The sequence below is a fragment of the Hemiscyllium ocellatum genome, chromosome 6, assembly GCF_020745735.1.
Source record: "Hemiscyllium ocellatum isolate sHemOce1 chromosome 6, sHemOce1.pat.X.cur, whole genome shotgun sequence".
NCBI lineage: Eukaryota > Metazoa > Chordata > Chondrichthyes > Orectolobiformes > Hemiscylliidae > Hemiscyllium > Hemiscyllium ocellatum.
The window spans coordinates 112,203,235-112,224,877 of NC_083406.1; the positions used below are offsets into that span (position 1 = coordinate 112,203,235).

Here is a 21,643-nt window from a genome sequence, read left to right on the forward strand (position 1 = left end):
GTTTAGAAGAATGAGAAGTGACCCCATTAGAAAATTATAAAATTCTTGAAGGAATAGACAGAGTAGATGCAGAAAAGGTATTACTGTTTCTTGCTTAATAAGGTCCAATTTCATACTCATTACCTAGGAAGTCACCCGTAGTATGTTACTTGGGCAATAGATGGATAAAATGTTAGCAAATGTGGTATAGGCCGAAACTAACACTCAAAGCATTACATTGGAAATGAATTGTTTCTCACTCTAAGAATTGGAGGTGGTAAAATAGATTTGGCCAGATGAAGAGATTTCACATAGTTCATACGTCAGTACACTCATGTGCATAATCAGATCCAGCTCAACATAAACAGAACAGAAATAAATACAAGGAATTGTTAGCAGCTGCACATGCAAGAGAGCAAGGGATAGTGAACACAGTAGAAAATGTTAGCATTGAGCAAACCACTAAAACTCAAAGTCCAGATTTTGAAGGACAGACTCTTTCAGAGGATACATTTTCCCAAAGATTTTAAAAGCAGTAGCAATTTTGCTGAAAAGAATATCATTTCTGTCTGGATTGCTCCTTCCCTGAAAACTTTACTTTCAATACTGAAAACCAAGAAGTTTGCTGCAGGAAACATATTATCAAAAATATTACCACTATTTTCTTTCACTGAATTGTTGCACATTGGCTCTACATTGGAAATATGTTCTACCTGTTTTGTCTGTTCGGTAATATTTGAAGCAATTGATATTACTAATTGAAGAGTGATTGTGGCTTTTGCTGTGTTTTTAATAAATGCAACGACAGTCAATAAATTCAAATTTGGCATATGCTCTGCACACCTGAAACTTTCTAGTGCAGTGGGTAATGCAATGCCCCACATGCAGCTGACTTTTAATGAGATGGATGGTTCACTACCTGGTGGTTCTGTACAATCCCAGCAAATGGAAGGTATTGAATAGCTTGTGCTGTTACTAACTTGTTCAATTATAAACAGAATCCTTCAAGGTATCACTAAAAACTGCGGAGAACTATAAACAGCAGTTAGGAAGGTACACGATGGACATTTTGCTTACTATTAAATCACAGTTCATTGTAGCCTGCACTCAACACTATAATAAACATTTCTTCAAGGTCCCTCTAGGAGGCCCTGTGCAGTGTTGTGGAACAGAGAGACCCAGGGTTGAGGTACATAATTCTTTGAAAGTTGTATCACACGTAGACAGGGTGGCTCAGTAGGCATTTAGCACGGTCTTGCCTTCATTAATTAGGCCTTTGAGTATAGGAGTTGGGGCATCATATTGAGGTTGTACAGGACATTGGAGAGGTCCCTTCTGCAATACTGTGTGCAGTTTCGGTCCCCTGTTATAGGAAGGATACTATTAAAATGGAGGGGCTTCAGAAAAGACTTACTAGTCGAAACTTTCTGCAGATCTCAGCGGGTCAGACAGCACCCATGGAGAGAGAGCAAGCTAACATTTCAAGTCTAGATGACTCTTCATCAGATTTACCGGGATGTTGCTGGCAATGGTTGGGGGGAGGGGGGGGGGGAGGTTGAGATATAAAAAGAGACGGGAAAGGTTGTGATGTTTTTCACTGGAGCGTAGGAGGTTGAGGGGTGACCTTATAGAGATTTGTAAAATTATGAGGGGCATAGATAAGGTAAATGATAAGAGTCTTTTGCTGTTCAAAACATGGGACGTAACTTTAAGGCGAGAGGTAAAAGATTTTTAAAATGACATGAAAGACAACTTTTTTTTAACACAGTGGTTGGTGAATGGAATGAACTGCCAGGGGAAGTGGTAGATGCAATTACAGTTACAATGTTTAAAATACATTTGGATAAGTTCATGAATAGGAAAGGTTTGGAGGGATATGGGACAAGTGCAGGCAGGTGGGACTAGTTTAGCTTGGGAACACGATCGGCATGGACTGGTTGGACCGAAGGGTCTGTTTCCATGCTGTATGACTCTATGACTCTGCCTTATGATCTATACTTTAACTTGAGGTTTACAGACAGGTGCTTTTTTACCCAATGAGGAGGAGCTGATAAAGTGTACTGCAACCTTAGTCAAACCAGACAACGTTATCGAAAGGATGCAAGGGGGTGGTTCAGCCATCAGCTGGCCTCTGAGTGGCCTTGTGTAACACCTTTTCAGGAAAGCTTGCTGAATCACAAGCTACTAAACTGAGCGACAGCATGCCTGCCCAGAATTAAAGAGCACCAAGGGGCAGAGATTCCACCTACTGAGAGCTCCAGACACTTCAGAGGGCAGCAGGTCTTTATTGCTGAGCAGCGCCAGTCAAGCGGTTGTGGTTGCTGCCAGTAGTGCACCCACCTGAGACCTAGGAATATCAATGGTCCCACCCAGAAGGAGAAAAGAAAATGAGTAAAACTGGCAAATGATATATACTGGTCTGACTCATTCTGTATTTCAAAACGGACGAGCAGTACATTAATTTCAAGCTATATCTGAGAGTTTTATTTCCCTTACATTAGAAACAGTTTCAATTGTCACTGTTCACATTCTAGCTCTCGGTACGCACAGGTAGGAGGAGAATTCGAGGATGTAAATTAAGGGGCCTGGGTTTGGCATTAATGGCCTCTCCTTCGTGATGCTAGCTCACTTGTACACCGAACCAATGCCTTTCAATGAGGGTCTCCCAGAGTCTACAAGTAGCCCTGACAGGTTTTACTTGACACACTTTCTGCAAAGTGAGTACCCCAATCTTTTGCTGAACTTAGTCTCTGCTCACGCATTCAAACAGTCTCAGCTGATATCAAGCACAGTCAGATTTTCAATCAGTACCTCATTACTATGCAATTACCTTAGTGCTGAGACTCTAAATAGAACAGCTAAGCTTAGGAATTGGAGTTCCAGGGGGAAGCTTTGTTTACAAATATGTTTGGCTCTTTGCTTTCTGATTGCAGCATCTCCTGCTTGCTGTCAACAATACGGGTTAACACTAACTTGTACGTCTTGATGAAAATGCGTTCCGATAGGGCTAAATAGTTATTGTGTTTAAGAATGTATTCGGCCCAATGAATTGACTGGTTAATTCATCAGTCTCAGCACCAGCTGACCTTGAGGTCTCTGAGCTGGGACTATTGGGGAAGGAAAAGATCTCAATGACCACTTCGATCTTCTCCCCTCAGTAAAGCCACACGTGCTAATGTCAGCTGAAGGTAGGCCAGCTATCTTGATTCCCATGATGCATCAATGAAGAACAGTCAATTAAGGTATCAGAATGTGAGCAGTGACCATGGAAACTGTTTCCAATGTAAGTCAGTTTCAATGGGAAGAGGTTAGATTTGTCTTTGATCTATGCTCAGCCAGAATATAGGAGCAGGGGTTGGCTGTTAAGTCCATCGAGTAAAAAATGAGGTCTGCAGATGCTGGAGATCACAGCTGAAAATGTGTTGCTGGTTAAAGCACAGCAGGTTAGGCAGCATCCAAGGAATAGGAAATTCGACGTTTCGGGCATAAGCCCTTTCTGATGAAGGGCTTATGCCCGAAACGTCGAATTTCCTATTCCTTGGATGCTGCCTAACCTGCTGTGCTTTAACCAGCAACACATTTTCAGCTGTTAAGTCCATCGAGCCTGCTCTGCCATTCAGTGGGATCAGAGCTGATTTAATACTCCTCTAGTGCATTTTCCTGCCCTTTCTTAATTATCCTTGATTCCCCAACTGATCAAAGATCTATCTCAGCATTAAATGTATCCAAGGAGTGTGATCCAATACCTTACTGTTCATTTATCTGAGGCACTAGGAAAGAGAAACCATGGGTGGATTTCTGAATGTCCTGCTCCCCAGATGTGATTAGTGAGCAGACCTCAAAATTCCCAAGGCACAGCTCCCACCTCAAATACGGAGATATTTAAGTCAGGGTGGAATAAAGATAAGACTGTTAGCCACTAACAGTCTCCACTAACAGCTATTCACTCTACTAGCCAGATCGTTATCCACTCCTTTGTCCGTCCAATTATTCTTATCTCTCTTTGGGCTCTATCCCCACCAGTCATTTACCCTTACCCTCTCCCCCCACCCTATCTTCTGCATATAAACAGAGATTTACCTACCTACCATCAGTTCTGAGGAAGTGTCACCGGACCCGAAACGTTAACTCTGATTTCTCTCCACAGATGCTGTCAGACCTGCTGAGTTTTTCCAGAAATTTCTGTTTTGTTTAGCATGAAGATAAACTCCTCTTAATGGCTAGACAGTCATCAACCTGAAGGTGCAGATTTTAAATGACTGGCTAAAGTACCAGGGATGAAATTAGCAAAAAAAAGGTGTCTCATGCAATGATCAGATAGGATTGCGAAAGGTGCTGTTTGATATGGTGTTGGATACAGATTCAATCACAACCTTGAAAAGATATATACTGGAGAAAATACTGCAGGGTGTGAAGAAAGAACGGGGAGGTGAGTTTAACAGGATTTCCTTCTGAAGGAATTGGTATAGGTTTGATGAGCTGAATGACCTCCTTTTGTGGGACAATGGACCATGATGCTAAGTGATTGTTAATGGAAGACATGTTGACCTTAATTGTAGTAGCATAATAAAAATCTGCTGAACCACAATCTATAGTAAACAGGTAGGAGGCTGGAAGAACACTGCATACCAGGCAGCATCGGGAGGTGCAGAAGTCAACATTTCGGATGTAACTCTTCTTCAGGAATTGGGATGGGTTTGGGGGGAGCTGCAGATAAAGGAGGAGGTGGGGCAAGGTTGTGAAGTGGGGATAAGTGAAGACAGTTAGAGAGGGTCATGTCACATGAAGAATGTTGTAACTTGGGGAAATGTATGGAAGTACACCTAGTCTATGGAAACAGGAAAGGAAATGTTGTGAAAATGACAGCCAGATAGGTTGAGTAACTGGGCACAAATCTGACATGTTGAATAAAAGCAAATTACTGTGGATGCTGGAATCTGAAACCAAAACAGGAAATGCTGGAAAACCTCAGCAGGTCTGGCAGCACCTGTAAGGAGAGAAAAGAGCTGATGTTTTGAGTCTAACTGACCCTTTGTCAAAGCTGGATGTCTCCTCTTGTGGGTCAGTCCAGGATGAGGGACACTGTTTGAAAATTAGGGTCATCATTTCAGGACAGAGATGAGGACAATTTATTTTCTCTCACGGGATTGTGTGATGCTGGAACTCTTTACCTCAGCAGTTGGTGGAGGCAGGATCATTGAATACATTTCATATGGAGATGGATAGATCGTTAGAAACATAGGTTCAGAAGTAAATCTATCAGCCTTTTGAGCACAGTCCACTATTCTACAAGATCATCGTCTATCTGTGGCCTAACTCCAAATACCTGCCTTTGGAGATATACTTTTGCTTAACAAAGATGCATCTATCTCAGATTTAAAATTAACAACTGATCTAACATTCATTGTCATTTGCAGATGGGAATTCCAAACATCTACAACCCTTTGTAGGCTTCCTAACATCTCTCCTGAATGGTCAGGCCCAAATTCTCAGACTATGTCCCCATGTTCCAGAATCCCCAACCAGGGTAAACAGGTTATCTGTATCTACCCTATCTTTTCCTGTTAATTTCTTGTTAGGCAAGGGAGTGAAAGATTATCTAACATAGATGGGAATGTGGAATTCAAAATACAACAGATCAACCAATACAATGGAACAGGCTTGAAGGGCTGAGTGGCCTACTTCTACTCCCATATTGTATGTTTGCAAAATGGAAACATTAGTTTTAAAAGAATGAACCATGACCTGATGTTTCCTGGATAGTTCTTAATATTCACACTTTCTACACAACACTTCTTGCTATATTTCGTAACAAGACACACATACAATAAATAAATCCATAATCAATCAATCATTAATTGATAGTGCCAGTAGAAATCTAGATGTTTGAGAGTACACAGTCATTTATGAAACATAATCCAGTGCACCCAGAAACACAATGGCCCAGGTTTTTTTTTGTAAATTCAGGAAAATCAGACTTGGGAATATTTGCTCCTCTGAACTGCAAAGTGACTTTTGTGACTTTTCCCTGGATTGTTTATTTTCATAGAGGATTTGGTTCGCAGTGCAGTTGATGCTCTGATTTGGAGAGTGGGATGACTGTTAGTGCAGAGGTAAGCTGTTTAGAAGGCTTTTCCCTGAGTTTAATCATATCTGCCAGAGCTGATCAATATTAATAGCAGGTCTGCAAACGTCATCTGAGGGCTCCTGTGGTGCAGTGGTAGTGTCCATACCTCTGAGCCATGAGGCTGACCCAAGGGCACGTAATAACATTTCCGATCAGGTTAATTAAAATGATCACTTACCAGAGGAAACAGATTTAAGACAAAAGAACCTGAGGAAGCATGAGGTTAACTTATGCCTCCATCATGCCACTTCCATAATCCTTTAGATACCCCATGCTGGCTCAATGTATTTGTCATAGCCACTCACTCTGACCCTATAATGTACAGTTCTCATGATCCATTCAATAACAATGAGAAATATTTTAAATCCAGGTGTAAAAATAAACCTGTGATAAAGGAACAAAACTCTCATTCCTCACTGCATTTTTGATACTACTCACTGACAAAAACCTCCTTTAATCTTTTGAGTAGGCACTAGGCAACAACACCACCAAGTATTCCAACCCTATTTTCCAGCACTTACACAATGGTGGTTTATGTCATGGTTAAGTTACCTTCACAGGAAAGCCTTATCATGTATTACCCTATTAAAATACATTGACATTTAAACAGAGTGTCTAACTGTAATATTTTACACTTAATCTTTCAGAGTATTGTACACATTTTGTAGGCTTCCCCATGTTGTTGAAGGAGGTGGTTTTAAAACCCACACCAGCACATAAAACCAGTGTATGAGAGGAATGTAAATTTCCCAGTGATCTCCACAGTAGCATTCTCCACCTCAGAAGAAATTCCTCTGTGTTTTGTTCTTAAGGCTTTTCTAACCAACAAGGTGACACAAAAGTGGTAGAGCATCGGAAAGCAGAGGAAAATGTTTCTTTGCTGGAAAGGAACAAAATTCTGCAACTCACAACCTGATTCTGATCTGTAATGGAAGACAATCCCGACCAATATATCAGGAGATGTCTTTGAACATGAAGCTTGCTTTCAATGTCATTGCATTGGCTCTATTCCCAAACTGAAGAGGACTATTGACAATATTGTCATGAATGAGAAAGTAAATCCACAACCTCTGAACAGAATGTCCTTCATTTGACAGGCAGCATTTGCTATCGATATTTTATTGGCCAGCTTTACGGTGAGTACATATGCTGTTAGTTAAGAGACCATCAGGTGCATTAATTATGTCAAGTTAGACAGCAATAATTAAATTGTTGACTTTCTTCCGTTCCCATTGGGTCCTATTAGTCTCTGCAAATTGGTGTCCATGTTCATCAACATTCTACACTGAGTTTCAGTTTAGCATGCCTGGCCTAAGACAATTGTTAGAGTCAAAAAGACGACAGATGCTGAAATCCAAAATAGGCAGGAGGCTGGAAGAACACAGCAAGCCAGGCAGCATCAGGGGGTGAAGAAGGGTTACACCCAAGACATTGACTTCTCCACCTCCTGATGCTGTCTGGCTTGCTGTGTTATTCCAGCCTCCTGCCTGTCTAAGACAATTGTTAAGCTGACCACAATGGCCCACCATGAAAGTACTGTTTATGGCTATGATATATACTTATGAAAGAGAAACTGTGCAAAAGTTCCCTGAGGGGTAACATTTCAAACTTACAAAAATCAATGCTGAGGAATGAGACAGTTTTCATTTTAGGCAATCTGTCATGATTTCAAGTGCCTTCAGTTAAAATACAGCTATCTTGCCAAAATGCTCTCTCTGTCTCTCTCTACTCCGTTTGTAAAGGAGTCCTCACTACAGCATCTTTGTTCCATTTTCACATTTTCTGCCCCAGTTAGCTGAACCTCTCAAGTGAGATCAGTTCCAAATTATGACAGCATCATGTGAACCTTGACCATGGACTTGGATTTTCCTTTACATAAGACCCATATTAGCAAATAGAAGGGAGCTTGCTTCTTGCTTTTGTTTGACGGCAATGTTTAACCTAAAGTCACTCAGTGTGCCCCCTCTAATGCACCGATTCATTTTACTGCAGACAACCAATATACACCCCTAAAGTGAGAGCCTCTTGAAAGAATATTTAACAAAAGCAAAACAACTTTTTAGAGATTTGGTTCCAATACCTGCTCTATCATCGTTTCTCTTAATGGCTTTCAACTCCAGACAACAATTTGATTTGTCTGTTGGATATATTTCTACTTTCTATATTTCTCCAGTCAGGTAACATTTTACTCTACTACTCCTTCATTCCTTCTGTCTTCTTACTTCCAAGTTCTGAAGTGCAATGTCTTAACAATGAGGTGTACTTTCAACTGGCGGTTGTTCCAATTGTGACAATTTCCAATTATTTCATTGAGCCTGAATTTCACCCTGGAACAAATTAGTGCATTTAAGTATTTATATTATTTTGCTTATTTTCACTCTTTTTCCCTTTACATTTGAAGCTGGGCACAAGGTTAAGTTTCAGAATTAAATAATCCATTCTGTCATGTTAGTTGTCTGTTCTAGTGCCAGCCTGACCTCACTGTCCTTCACAGTTCGAATCAAGTTGAGTGGAATTCCAAACAACAACACCATATCTTTCAATGACGAGCTTTACAATCTTTGAGACTTAAACACTGAGTTTTGTTCTAGGTCATAACCATTGCAAATATGGAGAAATAAGCATCGGACCTGCCCTTAGATAACTATCAAATATTTTTCTCATGGATTTGTTATTAGTCATGATGCTGAACTGTCTTTTGTTTCTCCACAGGTTCTCTTTGACTTGTCATTATCATCTCTTTTGTTATTTATCTTTCCTGCCTTCATTCCATCACAGTCTGTCCCTTTTATTCTTGTGTTATGCTTCAAATTTAATCATTTTTGTGTTTGAGCTTAAAAGCTTGTGGATACCTGTATAATTTTTTTTTAAAGAGATCACTGGATGGAATTGAATTTTTAATTTTTTTTAACAAGATGTTTCTTGGCAGTCACGTGCTTTGTGATAACTGCTTGTTTACTGGAGACTACCTGCTGGGTTTAATACTGTCAGATTCCAGTTTTTAAGCTTTGGATGTTGTTTGGGTGAATTTGGGGAGAAGCTTTGTGAAAGAAAGAAGCCCAGATCAGCTCTCTTGTTTGTGAAAAAAAAATTCTTGTGAGTGCTGTTTGATGGAAATTGTCTGATAACAAATCCATGAGAAAAATATTTGATAGTTATCTTAGGGCAGGTCCTATGCTTATTTCTAATATCATTTATTTTACATTTGGATGTTGAAGTTTTATTTACTGACATGTGGGATTTTCATGTGTCGGAAGTTGATATTCAACTTGCAAATATTTCTGTAGCCATGGTGATTTATTTTAAAATAGTTTGTGAGGGCTACTGTGATAGCCTCGTGAGTTTTTTTTTGCTCTAGACTTCTACAACTTAGCAAGGTAAACTATTGAAAGATTTCCCTGTAACAGACCTAAAGTACAATAGTTTATCTTGCTAAAGTACAACAGAAAGATTGGTGGCATGAACCTCAGTGGTTAGCACTGTTGCCTCACAGCACCAGGGTCTCAGGTTCAATTCCAGCCTCTGGATACTGTCTGTGTGGAGTTTGCATATTCTCCCCATGTATGATAGCTCTAGAAGTAAGCAATCAGAGATTTCAGTCCAGGAGTCAAAGGCACACTTACTTTAAACCTAGTTAAGGGTTAGAGAAAGGGTGTGGGAAAAATACAGAGCTACTCTTGGGTACTATAGAAGTTTTCTCGGTGTGACAGCACACTGTTAAAACAAAAACACAACAGAATGCTATCTATTAAGGCAGATTTTAATTTGGGATTGGATTTGTCTGATAAAAGCAACTGCTGGAATCACAACCCAGTATGATACCTGGAGTCCTAAATCAGCTAGTTTGTGCAAGACATTGGTATGGCCACGTTTGGAATATGTTTGGAATTCTGATTGCCCTGCTATAGGAAGGATGTTATTGAACTGGAAAGAGTGCAGAAAAGATTTACAAGGGTATTACCGGGACTGGTGGGTTTGAGCCATAAGGAGAGGCTGGATAGGCTGGGACTTTTCTGGCTGGAGCGTAGGAGGCTGAGGGGTGACCTTATAGAGGCTTATAAAATCATGAGGGGCATAAATAAGGTGAATAGCTAAGGTCTCTTCCCTAGGGTTGGGAAGTTCACAGACTGACAGTTATCTGAACTTCTCAAATCTTCTTTTCGCTTTCATGAGCTAAGATTATTTGGACAAGAGTTCTTTTTTTAAAATCTCTGCAGGAAGAAATCAATTTACTATCCCCGTTACACCAAGTTCAGTTGTATGTTGTATGCTTCATGGGCTATTCAGAGGGATAAATATTTATATTTTATTGTTCCAAACTGAGAATGTTGACCGGTTTTATATCTTCGTGTAATGGTTATTTTATAATAGATCAATAATTTTGTGTTCATTAAAGCAATCTGGTTGATGGACCTGTCTAATTAAAAGAAAGCATATGATTAGTTATAGTGGGAACCTGATAAAATAATTATGCTGTACCACATGTAGTAGTGAGACCAGAGGAAGATAATACATTCGTTGCATTCCTTTCCTTTCAGCGGCTTAAAACCTGCTACATCTCGAACCCTTTCCCAGTTTCGAGGAAAGGTCAACAATCCAAAACTCTGTTTCTCTCCACAGATGCTTACTGAGCTGCTGAGTATTTCCAGTACTTTCTGGTTAAATCTCAGGCACCCCCATCCCCAGCATTTTGCTCTTGAACTAAAGTGAAAATGGAGCACAGAGGGTTAAGGACATGAAGCTTGTTCTGATTTTAAGCTCACAGCATAACTCCTGCCAGTAAATATGACAACAGCTGTCTTACATCGTGTAATACTGGGACAGAATACACAAGAGGGGTGCAAACTAGTCCCTACATCAGAACAGCTTTGTTCCTGTGGGTTTATACTGAATGTGAAGCACGTTTACAGCTTTGTAAGACACGAATGCCAACTGCCAATCTTCTTTTAAATTATAATCTGAAGTAATTTAATAGATGTCTCCTGCTCCTTACCATTTATTGAGGTTTAAGTCGAGAATTCAGATGCAGCCACTGACTGTCAGAAAAAGCACTGGCTTATGAGAATGAAGTAGATGCTTTCCATTTGAAACTGCAAGTAATGTACCAAAGCTAGGTGATTATATAAGTAGTTCAGATAAACTGGCATGAAGTTGGGTTCACTTTATTTGGAACGTATTATCAGGATTTTAAAGTGACGTCATTAACTTGGAATGGAATTGACTGTGATGATGGTGTAATGGTGACAAAGTAGTAATGTCATTCAGTCAGCAACCCAGAACCTCAAGCTAATGGCCTGAGAGTTCAAATCCTACCATGACAGATGGTACAATTTGAATTCAATAAAAATCTGGAATTAAAAACTCATCTCTTGCCGACCATGTAACCATTGCTGATTGTTGTAAAAATCCAGCTGATTCACTAATGTGGGAACAAAATCTACCAAGCTTACTTATTCTGCTCTACCTAGGACTCCAGGTACAAAGCAATGGTCAACTTAAGTTCCCTCTGGCAATGAGGGATGGGCAGTAAATGCTGACCCAGACAGCTAACCCAAATTCCACAAACAAATAAAAGAAAAGACAAATTGATAGGCTTATATCATAGGGGTCCCAAGATTACAGTCATCAACAACAGTTGACATTTATACAGAGTCTTTAGTATAGTGAATATAGTGCTTCACAGCAGCATTATCATAGAAGGTTTGACATCGAGCTACAACAGGATACAGGACAGATAAGTTTAAAGGTTAGACAAAGACATAGACTAGAAGAAAAGTCTTAACGGGGAAGAAAGAAATAGAGATGCAGACATTTAGGGAGAGATTTCTGGAAGTAAGCTAAAGACCAGTCCCTCGAGGGTGGAGAATTTAAAATCAGGTTTGTCTATGGAGCCAAGCGTGGAGAGAAGCCGGCACCTTACAGGGTTGTGGAGTGAGAAAACTGTAGAGAGATTGGGAGGGATGAGGCAATGGAGAGATTTGAAACTGAGGATGAAAATTTTAATATTGAGATCAGGATCAGGATTTAATGTGGGTGACAGGGGCCTCACTCACTGTGAAGAACGTGGGAGTCCCATGTCATTCATCCTCATGAGTTTGGGGCAATTTCATTCCAATCAGTCACTTAACTGGGAGGTGTCGGACCTCCATTCTGACTGAGGCCACAGTTTTGTAGAAATCTAAGCCCCACTCTCTGCAACTGGATCCTCAGTTTCCTGACCCACAGGCCACAATCAGTGAAGATTGGGGACAATATTTCATCATCACTAACACTCAACACTGCAACCCTCCAGGGGTGCATACTCAGCCCTCTAATGTACTCACTGTATACTCATGACTGCATTGCCAAATACCAGACTAATGCCATTTACAAGTTCGCTGATGACACCACCACAGTCGGTCAAATCTCAGATGGCGACGCAACAGACCACAGATGGGAGGTGGAAGACCTGGAAAAATGGTGCATGGAGAACAACCTAGCTCTCAATGCTGGCAAAACTAAGGAACTCATTATTGACTTTCGGCGGAATGTTACTCATGCCCTCTACACATTAAAAGCACAGAGGGGGAATGAGTGGAGAGTGTCAAGCTCCTGGGAGTGGTCATCCACAACAAGCTTTCTTGGACTCTTCATGTGGACGCACTGGTTACAAAGGCCCAACAACATTCCTTTTTCCTCAGCCAGCTGAGGAAATTTGACATGACGGCTAATACCCTTGCCGACTTTTATAGGTGCGTCATTGAGAGCATTCTGTCTGGATGTATCACTACCTTGTATGGCAACTGTACCAATCAAAATTTGAGATGGTTATAGAGAATGGTGAACTCTGCCCGGACAATCACAAAGACCAACCTCCCATCTATAGAATCCATCTACTAGGCCCACTGTCAAGGTCGCCAGCATTCTCAAAGATCCATCCCACCTTGGCAATGTTTTTCTACAACCTCTACCATCAGGGAGAAGGTACAGATACCTGAACACAAAACAATGGTTTCGAAACAGTTTCTACCCTACTGTTGTTAGAATACTGAATGGACCAACAAACTCTTAACATTCGCCTGTACCTGTGTTTTTGCTTTTGCCGTTCTTTACCTATTATTTACTTATCTATGCTACTTAACTCTGTGATCTGCCTGTATTGCTCACAAGACAAAGCTTTTCACTGTGCCTCGGTACATGTGACAATAAGTTCAATTCAATTCAAATCTTGCCACTGTGAGTTGCTGAGCCGTGACATCAGAGTCATCACTGGTACCAGCACAGCCATTTCTACAGTGCAGTCTAACAGGATGGTGACTGATGGACCCCACAGAGAACTGATGATAGGTGGACGTGTGCTGTGGAGAAGAGGTTGCAGGCAAAGTAAGGAAGTGGGAGTTGGAAGCAAGGGCTGGGATGTGACTGATGCCTGGCAACCAAGTGATGGTTGTCCCTGCCGAGATCCAGTGGGGTTTTCCAGATGGCCTTCCTAGATAGTGAGACCTGTGCCAGCCCACGAGTGGCAGCAGTATGAGACCTCAGAGGCTTCAACTGGCTTCTGGATATGTCGGTCACATGGAAGCCTTCCCACTCGGAATTAATCAGGAGGAGGCAGGAAGGTGAAGGGCTCACTGTCCTGCATACTTCGATCCGACCTCCCGACCCTGAGCTCACCCGATGGGAAAGGGCATCACATTCCAGTGTTCAAAGAGGGGATAATTGTCCTCAAAAGTCAATGCAGTTAGATGATGTGTTACCAAGAAACCATGGTCAGTTCAAGTTAAAGTGCCAGGTAATTTGATGTGTTTCTGGAGAGTGAAAGGATTAAAATGAGAAGGGAAAGCTGAGTTGGTTAATCAACAGCTTTGGAGATATTGAGCTCTCTGCCCTCTTCCTTTTTGTTTAAGTTCCTTTGTTATTATTTTGCAGGGCTGTGGAGATTCATTTCTCTGTTGCAATTGCTTCACTGTGATATAAATATTCACGGTGAGATAGATTGGAATTGTTATTCTACAAGCACTTGCATTTCCCTTAAGCTCACAAATGACACTCTGATTATTTGCGCTGTGACTTGAATACACTAAGAGCTATGGGGCAACACTTGCAAAGCAACCACTAAGAGAGCAAACACCTCCTGAGTGGGACCAGCTTACACCTTATTAAAGAAGTAAGTAGCGCAGAGGCTGGGTGAAAATAATGATAACATTTATCTTTCATGTCCTCGGTTTTGTCGCCCATTCTTGCTGTCAAGTCATTCTCTGTTCGGACATGAAAGACAGAATGCACGCAGCTCTGTGACAAAGACCGCATTGTTGTTGTGTGAGAGCAAGTGTAAAATATTGACTCATCTGTATTCACCAAACGTCTCCCAGTCTGCGTTCCAGCTGCTCTGTTCGAGCTGTTACAGGTAACCAACACGCTGGTAGAAAACCTCCGCAGTCACATTAAGAATTCCCGTGCAGCAATTTTGTAAATGTCTTTGCGTGATTCTTTTCATTTGCTCTTTCAAGCAAACTTGGGAAGATGTCCTCCAACTGGAAATAGTGACCGTGAGAAATCTTTATAAATGCATTTAGGAACATTGGAATGGGAGTCAGCCACTCAACCTCTGTTCTGCCATTGCATTAGAGCATAGCCAATCTATTCCTTAATTGCATCTGCTTGCTTCTGTAACCTTTTAGAAGCCTTACCTAACAAAAATCCACCAATCTCAGTTTTCATATTTTCAATTGACCACCATTTCCTCAACAGCTTTTCAGGGGAGAAAATTAAAGATTTCTGTTTGTGCTTTATGTAAAGAAGGGATTTCCTGGTTCTAATCTTTTGAAAAACTAAGCATCACATTGGGAGAAAATGATTCCCTATGAAGACAGCTTAAAGTTTCAAATGCACACCTGTTCAGTTATCCACGGAAGTATATTCCAAATTAACCCATTCAGCAGGAAGCTGAAAGTACAAATGCATTATAGTCATACCTGCTTTGCAAGTCGTTGAAGTTTAGCTCGCCAATATAATGGGTAGCCGAAGAAAGGGTGACAATTCGAGCACTATGGTCATGGCTCCCCGAATGCTTCAGGGTATCCAGAAGAAGATGGGTCAGCAAGAAGTGTCCAAGGTAGTTCACACCAAAGTGCTCTTCAAATCCGTCCGCAGTGTTTCTCTGAGGCACCAGCATCACTGCCGCTGAAATCATAAGTGGAAACATTTTGAGTGACAAATAAACAATCAAAAGAATGTCATGTTTGGTCCATTCATGAAAACCGGGCTGTGGATTTGGGGTAGGGGTGGCAGGTGGGTAACAGAGGAGTGGCTCAGACCACTGGACAAGTTCCATCATGGAGGTCATTTGTGCATGATGAGGTTCAGGACAATATTCCCTCTAAGCTCCTAGAATCCACTTGGAGGGTCCACGCCCAGAGCTCAATGTGCTGACACCACTCGCAGCATTGATTCCAGCTCTGGAGGTTGCTGTTACACGTGGACTTTGTAAGTTTGGACAGAGGAAATAACAAATAGCGGGAAAGACAGTTGAGAGGAGAGGAATTTCCCGAGAATATTAATTCCCTTATTGATTTGTTTTTTGTTCCTTCTCCCAGGGTAAGTGATATGGGAACAGGAAAAGGCCATTCACCCCCATCAAGCCTGCACTGCCATTCCATTAAATCATTCATCTCAATGTCCCTTACTCACACTTTCCCTATATTCTCTGCTGTCATTGGTATCCACAAATCCATTGATTTCTGCCTTGAACATGCTCAATGTTTGAGCTCCACAGTGATATGGGGGAGAGAATTCTAAAGATTCACCATCTTCAGAATGAACAAATTCTACCTCATCTCCCTCATTCTGAGATTATAGGTCCTGGTTCTAGACTTAACAGCCAGGGGAAACATCATATCTACATGCAGCCTGTCATACCCTCTAAGTATTTTCTATGTTTCAATGAGATCATCTCTCATTTTTCAAAACTCTAGAGAATATGGTGACCTCAGTTTGTCAGGAATTGAATTTGTGCTTTTAGTGTCACTCTGCATTGCAAACTAGGGATCAGTCAACTGAGCTAATCCTCTCTAGCCCTTTACGGCAAGTATATCCTTCCTTAGATAAGGACGCCAAATCTGTACATGATACTCCAGGTGCAGGCTCACCAAGGCTCTATCCAACTGCAGCAAAGACTTATTTGCTTCTGAACTCAAATTCCCTTGTGATAAAGACCAAGTTACTCCAGTATTTGCCTTCCTTATTGATCGTTGAACCTGCCACTAGCTTTTAGGTACTCATCAGGGTGGCATGGTGACTCAGTGGTTAGCACTGCTGCCTCACAGTGCCAGGGACCAAGGTTCGATTCCAGCCTCGGGCGACTGTCTGTGTGCAGTTTGCACATTCTCCCCATGTCTGTATGGGTTTTTCCGAGTGCTCTGGTTTCCTCCCACAATCCAAAGATGTGCAGGTCAGGTGTTCAGGGATGTAAAGGCTAGGTGCTTTAGTCAGGGGTAAATATAGGGTAGGGAAATGGGTCTGGATGGGTTACTCTTCGGAGGGTTGGTGTGGACTTGTTGGGCTGAAGGGCCTATTTCCACACTGTTGGGATTCTAATTCTAAATCATAGAGTCATAGAGATGTGCAGCATGGAAATGAAACCTTTGGTCCAACTTGTCCATGCTGACCAGATCTCCCAACCCAGTCCAGGCCCAGCACCTGGCCCATATCCCTCCAAACCCTTCCTATTCATATACCCATCCAGATGCCTTTTACCAACTTCCACACTTCCTCTGGCAGCTCATTCCATACACGTATCACCCTCTAAGTGAAAACGTTGCCTCTTAGATCTCTTTTATATTTTTCCCCTCTTATCCTAAACCCATACCCTCTAGTTCTGGACTTCCCCATCCCAGGGAAAATACTTTGTCAATTTATCTTATCCATGCTCTCATGACTTTATAAACCTCTATAAGGTCACCCGTCAGCCTCCAACACTCCAGGGAAAACAGCCCCAGTCTATCCAACCTCTCCCTAACACTTTCTTACAGTAGCCCTCTCAAATCCTCCAATCCCGGCAACATCCTTGTAAATCTTTTCCGAACCCTTTCAAGTTTCACAACATCCTTTCCACAGGAAGGAGACCAGATTTGTATCAATATTCCAGAAGTGGCCTAACCAATGTCCAACCCAGATCACTTTGGACAAGAAAATTCCCAACCTCAGACCATTTAAGAAAAATTCTGTTATTCCTCTGGACCAAGGTGGACAACTTCATAGTTGTTCATTTTATACCCTACCCGCAGTGCACTAATTGTCTAAAACTACTTGAATATGTTCCTCAAAATTTAAAGTCTCAACTAGTTTTGTGCCATATACAAACCTAGAAATATTATATTTGATTCCTATATCTAGATCATAGAGATGTGCAGCATGGAAATAAAACCTTTGGTCCAACTTGTCCATGCTGACCAGATCTCCCAACCCAGTCCAGGCCCAGCACCTGGCCCATATCCCTCCAAACCCTTCCTATTCATATACCCATCCAGATGCCTTTTACCAACTTCCACACTTCCTCTGGCAGCTCATTCCATACACGTATCACCCTCTAAGTGAAAACGTTGGGCGGCACGGTGGCACAGTGGTTAGCACTGCTGCCTCACAGCGCCTGTAGACCCGGGTTCAATTCCCGACTCAGGCGACTGACTGTGTGGAGTTTGCACGTTCTCCCCGTGTCTGCGTGGGTTTCCTCCGGGTGCTCCGGTTTCCTCCCACAGTCACAAAGATGTGCAGGTCAGGTGAATTGGCCAAGCTAAATTGCCCGTAGTGTTAGGTAGGGGGTAAATGTAGGGGTATGGGTGGGTTGCGCTTCGGCGGGTCGGTGTGGACTTGTTGGGCCGAAGGGCCTGTTTCCACACTGTAAGTCTAATCTAATCTAATCATTATTATGGACTAGACCCACTCAAAATATATTAAGAAGGTAGCCTGGACCTTAACTTTTTCTTATTATAAAGGTAAATTTGAGGTGCTGTGTTCCAGATGTAATTCAATCGGTCAAACTACTCGACGTTAAGTATAACACAAGTTATTCAAACACTATAGTTAAAAGTACAACAAAGGAAAGAGGAACTTGGAATAACTTAACTCTACTGGAAAATTTAACAGAGCAATAGATACAGCAACTGTTACTAATTAACTGTCCCAATGTAGTAAGATCCCATGAACACACCCTTGGGAAATTCAGAACACGGATTGTTTCGCATGTACCTTCCACAGTAGGCAGAAAACCCTCAGCTTATGGCTGCAATTGAAAGAGGGAAACAATGAGTTTGCACATTCTCCCCATGTCTGCGTGGGTTTCTTCTGGGTACTCCGGTTTCCTTCCACCGTCCAAAAATGTGCAGGTTAGGTGAATTGGCCATGCTAATTTGCCCGTAGTGTTAGGTGAAGGGGTAAATATAGGGGAATGGGTCTGGGTGGGTTGAGCTTCGGCAGGTCGGTGTGAACTTGTTGGGCCGAAGGGCCTATTTCTACACTGTAAGTAATCTAATCTAAGAGCAACGGCAAGTGCTGAAAGCTAAACCTAAAATTCCTGATTCTATGGATGGGAGCTTGACCACACCCATGCAGGCTGCTTCTATTGTACCAGCTTTCTAAAACAAATCCAAGGTTTTACAAGTTTATCTTCTCATTGACTGCTCATCACCAGTCCCCAAATCTCTCTCTGAAAGAAACCAGCACAAAACACACCTCTTAAAGCCATGGCATCGTCAGTTCTTTCTACAGACTGTGAATGGCTATGGCCCTAACACTTTCTTACAGTATCCCACTGATAACAGCCTGACACACTGAGAATAATCCATTAAGTCCTGCTTCTTCTTTCCCTGCCATTAATCAATCCTCAATTTATGTCAGTGATATTAGAGCATCATAGATCACTGTTCCGTTATTAATAGGATAGCCAAGTAGACAAGTTGGCTCTCCTATTGTGAAATGAGGTGCTGATTTGATACTATTTCCTTCACACCACTGCCCAAAATTAACTTCATTCCCCACTTTTTGATTCCAGCATATGGCAAACAATATTAAGATTCTGGTCAAGATTCGGAGATTGAGTACCAACGGAGAACAAATCTCACTCAGATCTCCAATTTGCAAGTATAGGCTCCAAGAATTAGCGTTCTTTCGAGGAAATCCACAGGATTTTTTATTTCAGAATAATATACATTAGGATGGGTCTAGTTAAACATTATTGGAACTGGATAGGGATGATTGGGTTTGGGCTATGACATTAGATGTGGAAATATTTGTTAATTCACAGATATTGTATAGCCTGGAACAAATTGCATGGACACGATAAGTGTGAAGTGATCAGAAGGTTGCTTGGAAGGTTGGATAGAATAGGAAGTTTCTATTCATGAAGTTGCTAGTTCCTTGTGGTTGTGATGTGTCATCAATAGCCATGACTGTTGAGCTGGTTTGGTTTATGGGTGGAGAGGGGAATTCCCTGAACTTTTCTAGGAAATGGATCCAGCATTTTGTTTATACTTTTGACTTTTCTAGGAGATGGTATAGTTCAGGAGTGGCTGAGTTGCAATCCACTCCTTTATTTAATGCTGTTGTAAATCCAAAACCTTTCTCAGACACAAAATTTTAGGCTTAGCTTTTCCACTAAGATGAGCCAACATGGACTTCATTTACAAGCAGAAAGACTTTCACTCAAGTGGTAATCCAGAACCCCAGGCTGACATTCTGAGGATGTGGGCTGGAATCCCACCATGGCAGATTCTACAACTTGAACCCAATAAATATCTAGAATGAAAATTGAAAAAAAAAGAAAAAAAACTGGTGTAATCTCAACTCTGTGACCCACTGTTGATTGTCGTGAATTGGATTTTTGTGGATTATAGTGAAGCCATCTGATTCTACAACATCCAGGCAAGGAAACGTTCTGTTATTCCCTGGTCTGATTAGATTAGACTTACAGTGTGGAAACAGGCCCTTCGGCCCAACAAGTCCACACTGACCCGCCGAAGCGCAACCCACCCATACCCCTACATTTACCCTTTACCTAACACTACGGGCAATTTAGCATGGCCAATTCACCTGACCCGCACATCTTTGGACTGTGGGAGGAAACCGGAGCACCCGGAGGAAACCCACGCAGACACGAGGAGAACGTGCAAACTCCACACAGCCAGTTGCCTGAGGCGGGAAATGAACCCGGGTCTCTGGTGCTGTGAGGCAGCAGTGCTAACCACTGTGCCGCCTTGCCGCCCACAAATGTGGCTGACTCTTAACTGCCCTCTAGGCAATTAGGGATAGGCAAAAAATTACTAGCAGGGCAAGTGATGCCCAAATCCCATGAATGAATTCGAAAAAAGCCTTCTGCTAACTGCTTTCTCCAGAGGAGCAAAGTCCATATCTATTACACACTCGCCTGACCTCCTCCCCAACCCCACTCTCAGAACTCTGCAACCACCCCCTTCCCAAAATGAAAGTATGCAGGACGGACAGCTCTCTCAAAGGACCAGGTCTGCTGAGTTGTCAGGTTTATTGGTTCGATCGTCCCACAAAATATAGCTACCAGGGTCTGGTTCCTGATGCATTGCGTGTACATGTTGAAGATTATTTGATTGCTGTAATGTGGTTTTGGACACCCTGGGAACGTGAGGATGTTACAGAAATGCCAGTGTTTCTATCTTTTCTTTCTAATCAAAGACTGTCCAACTCAAAACTGGTCAGGTGATTATCTGAAGTCAATACTGCTGCCAACTAAATTGAAATAAACAAAGAATTATCGATCCGTCTCGTAGAAGATAGAATTGATCAGACAAAGGAGCATTGTCTCAGCCAGTGTTGTGCAGGACTGGCAAACAGACAGTACTGGTGACAACTACGTCCTCACATAAACCGAGAAGTCCCCAGGCAATTCTCAACCAACTGCATGGGAGTCAACTGAAGGGTGACATAGTCTTCATTCTCTCTCTCTCTCTCTCTCTCTTTCTCTTTGCACAGCATAAAATCTACCTGACAATGTAGAAAATTGCCTGGGTATGTGCAGGAGAAATCCAGACAAACCAATTGCTCTCCTGTCAGTCTACTCTCAATCATTAGCATAATCTGTCATAATTGACAACATTGCTGCTTTTAATCATTGTATCCTCAGTTGCCAAAGCTCTGGAATTGCTTCCCTAATCCAGCCCTTTACTAATTCTTCATCGTCTTTAACACACAACTTAAAATCTATCACTTTAACCAAGCTTTTGGCCATTCCCCCCTCTAATATCACCTTCTGTGGCTCAGCTTTATGTCCACCCAGTGAAAGATCTTAGAACATTTTGTCATGTTAAAAGTGCTATTTAAATACATGTTTTTTGTGATAGCAATGTTCTGAGTCATTCAGCTCTTCCGAGGAAATCTAATGGAATTCAATGCTCTGGGGATGACAAAATTACATTTTACTGTATCTCCAGATCACTTAGCAAATGTAATATAGTTTTAAAGTAACTGATTAATTTCCTACTGCTAACAGAAATTTTAGGTCAAGAGAGAAAAAACAGAAATGCACAACAGGGA

General features: G+C 41.7%; 1 protein-coding gene across 1 annotated transcript in view; it reads right to left on the bottom strand.

The window, feature by feature from the left end:
• Positions 1–21,643, bottom strand: part of dhrsx (dehydrogenase/reductase (SDR family) X-linked) — a 285,105-nt gene that overhangs the window by 45,314 nt on the left and 218,148 nt on the right. The window contains exon 5 of the mRNA XM_060826870.1: positions 15,061–15,268. Coding sequence (XP_060682853.1) covers positions 15,061–15,268 — 208 coding nt within the window. The remainder of the gene's footprint in view (positions 1–15,060; positions 15,269–21,643) is intronic.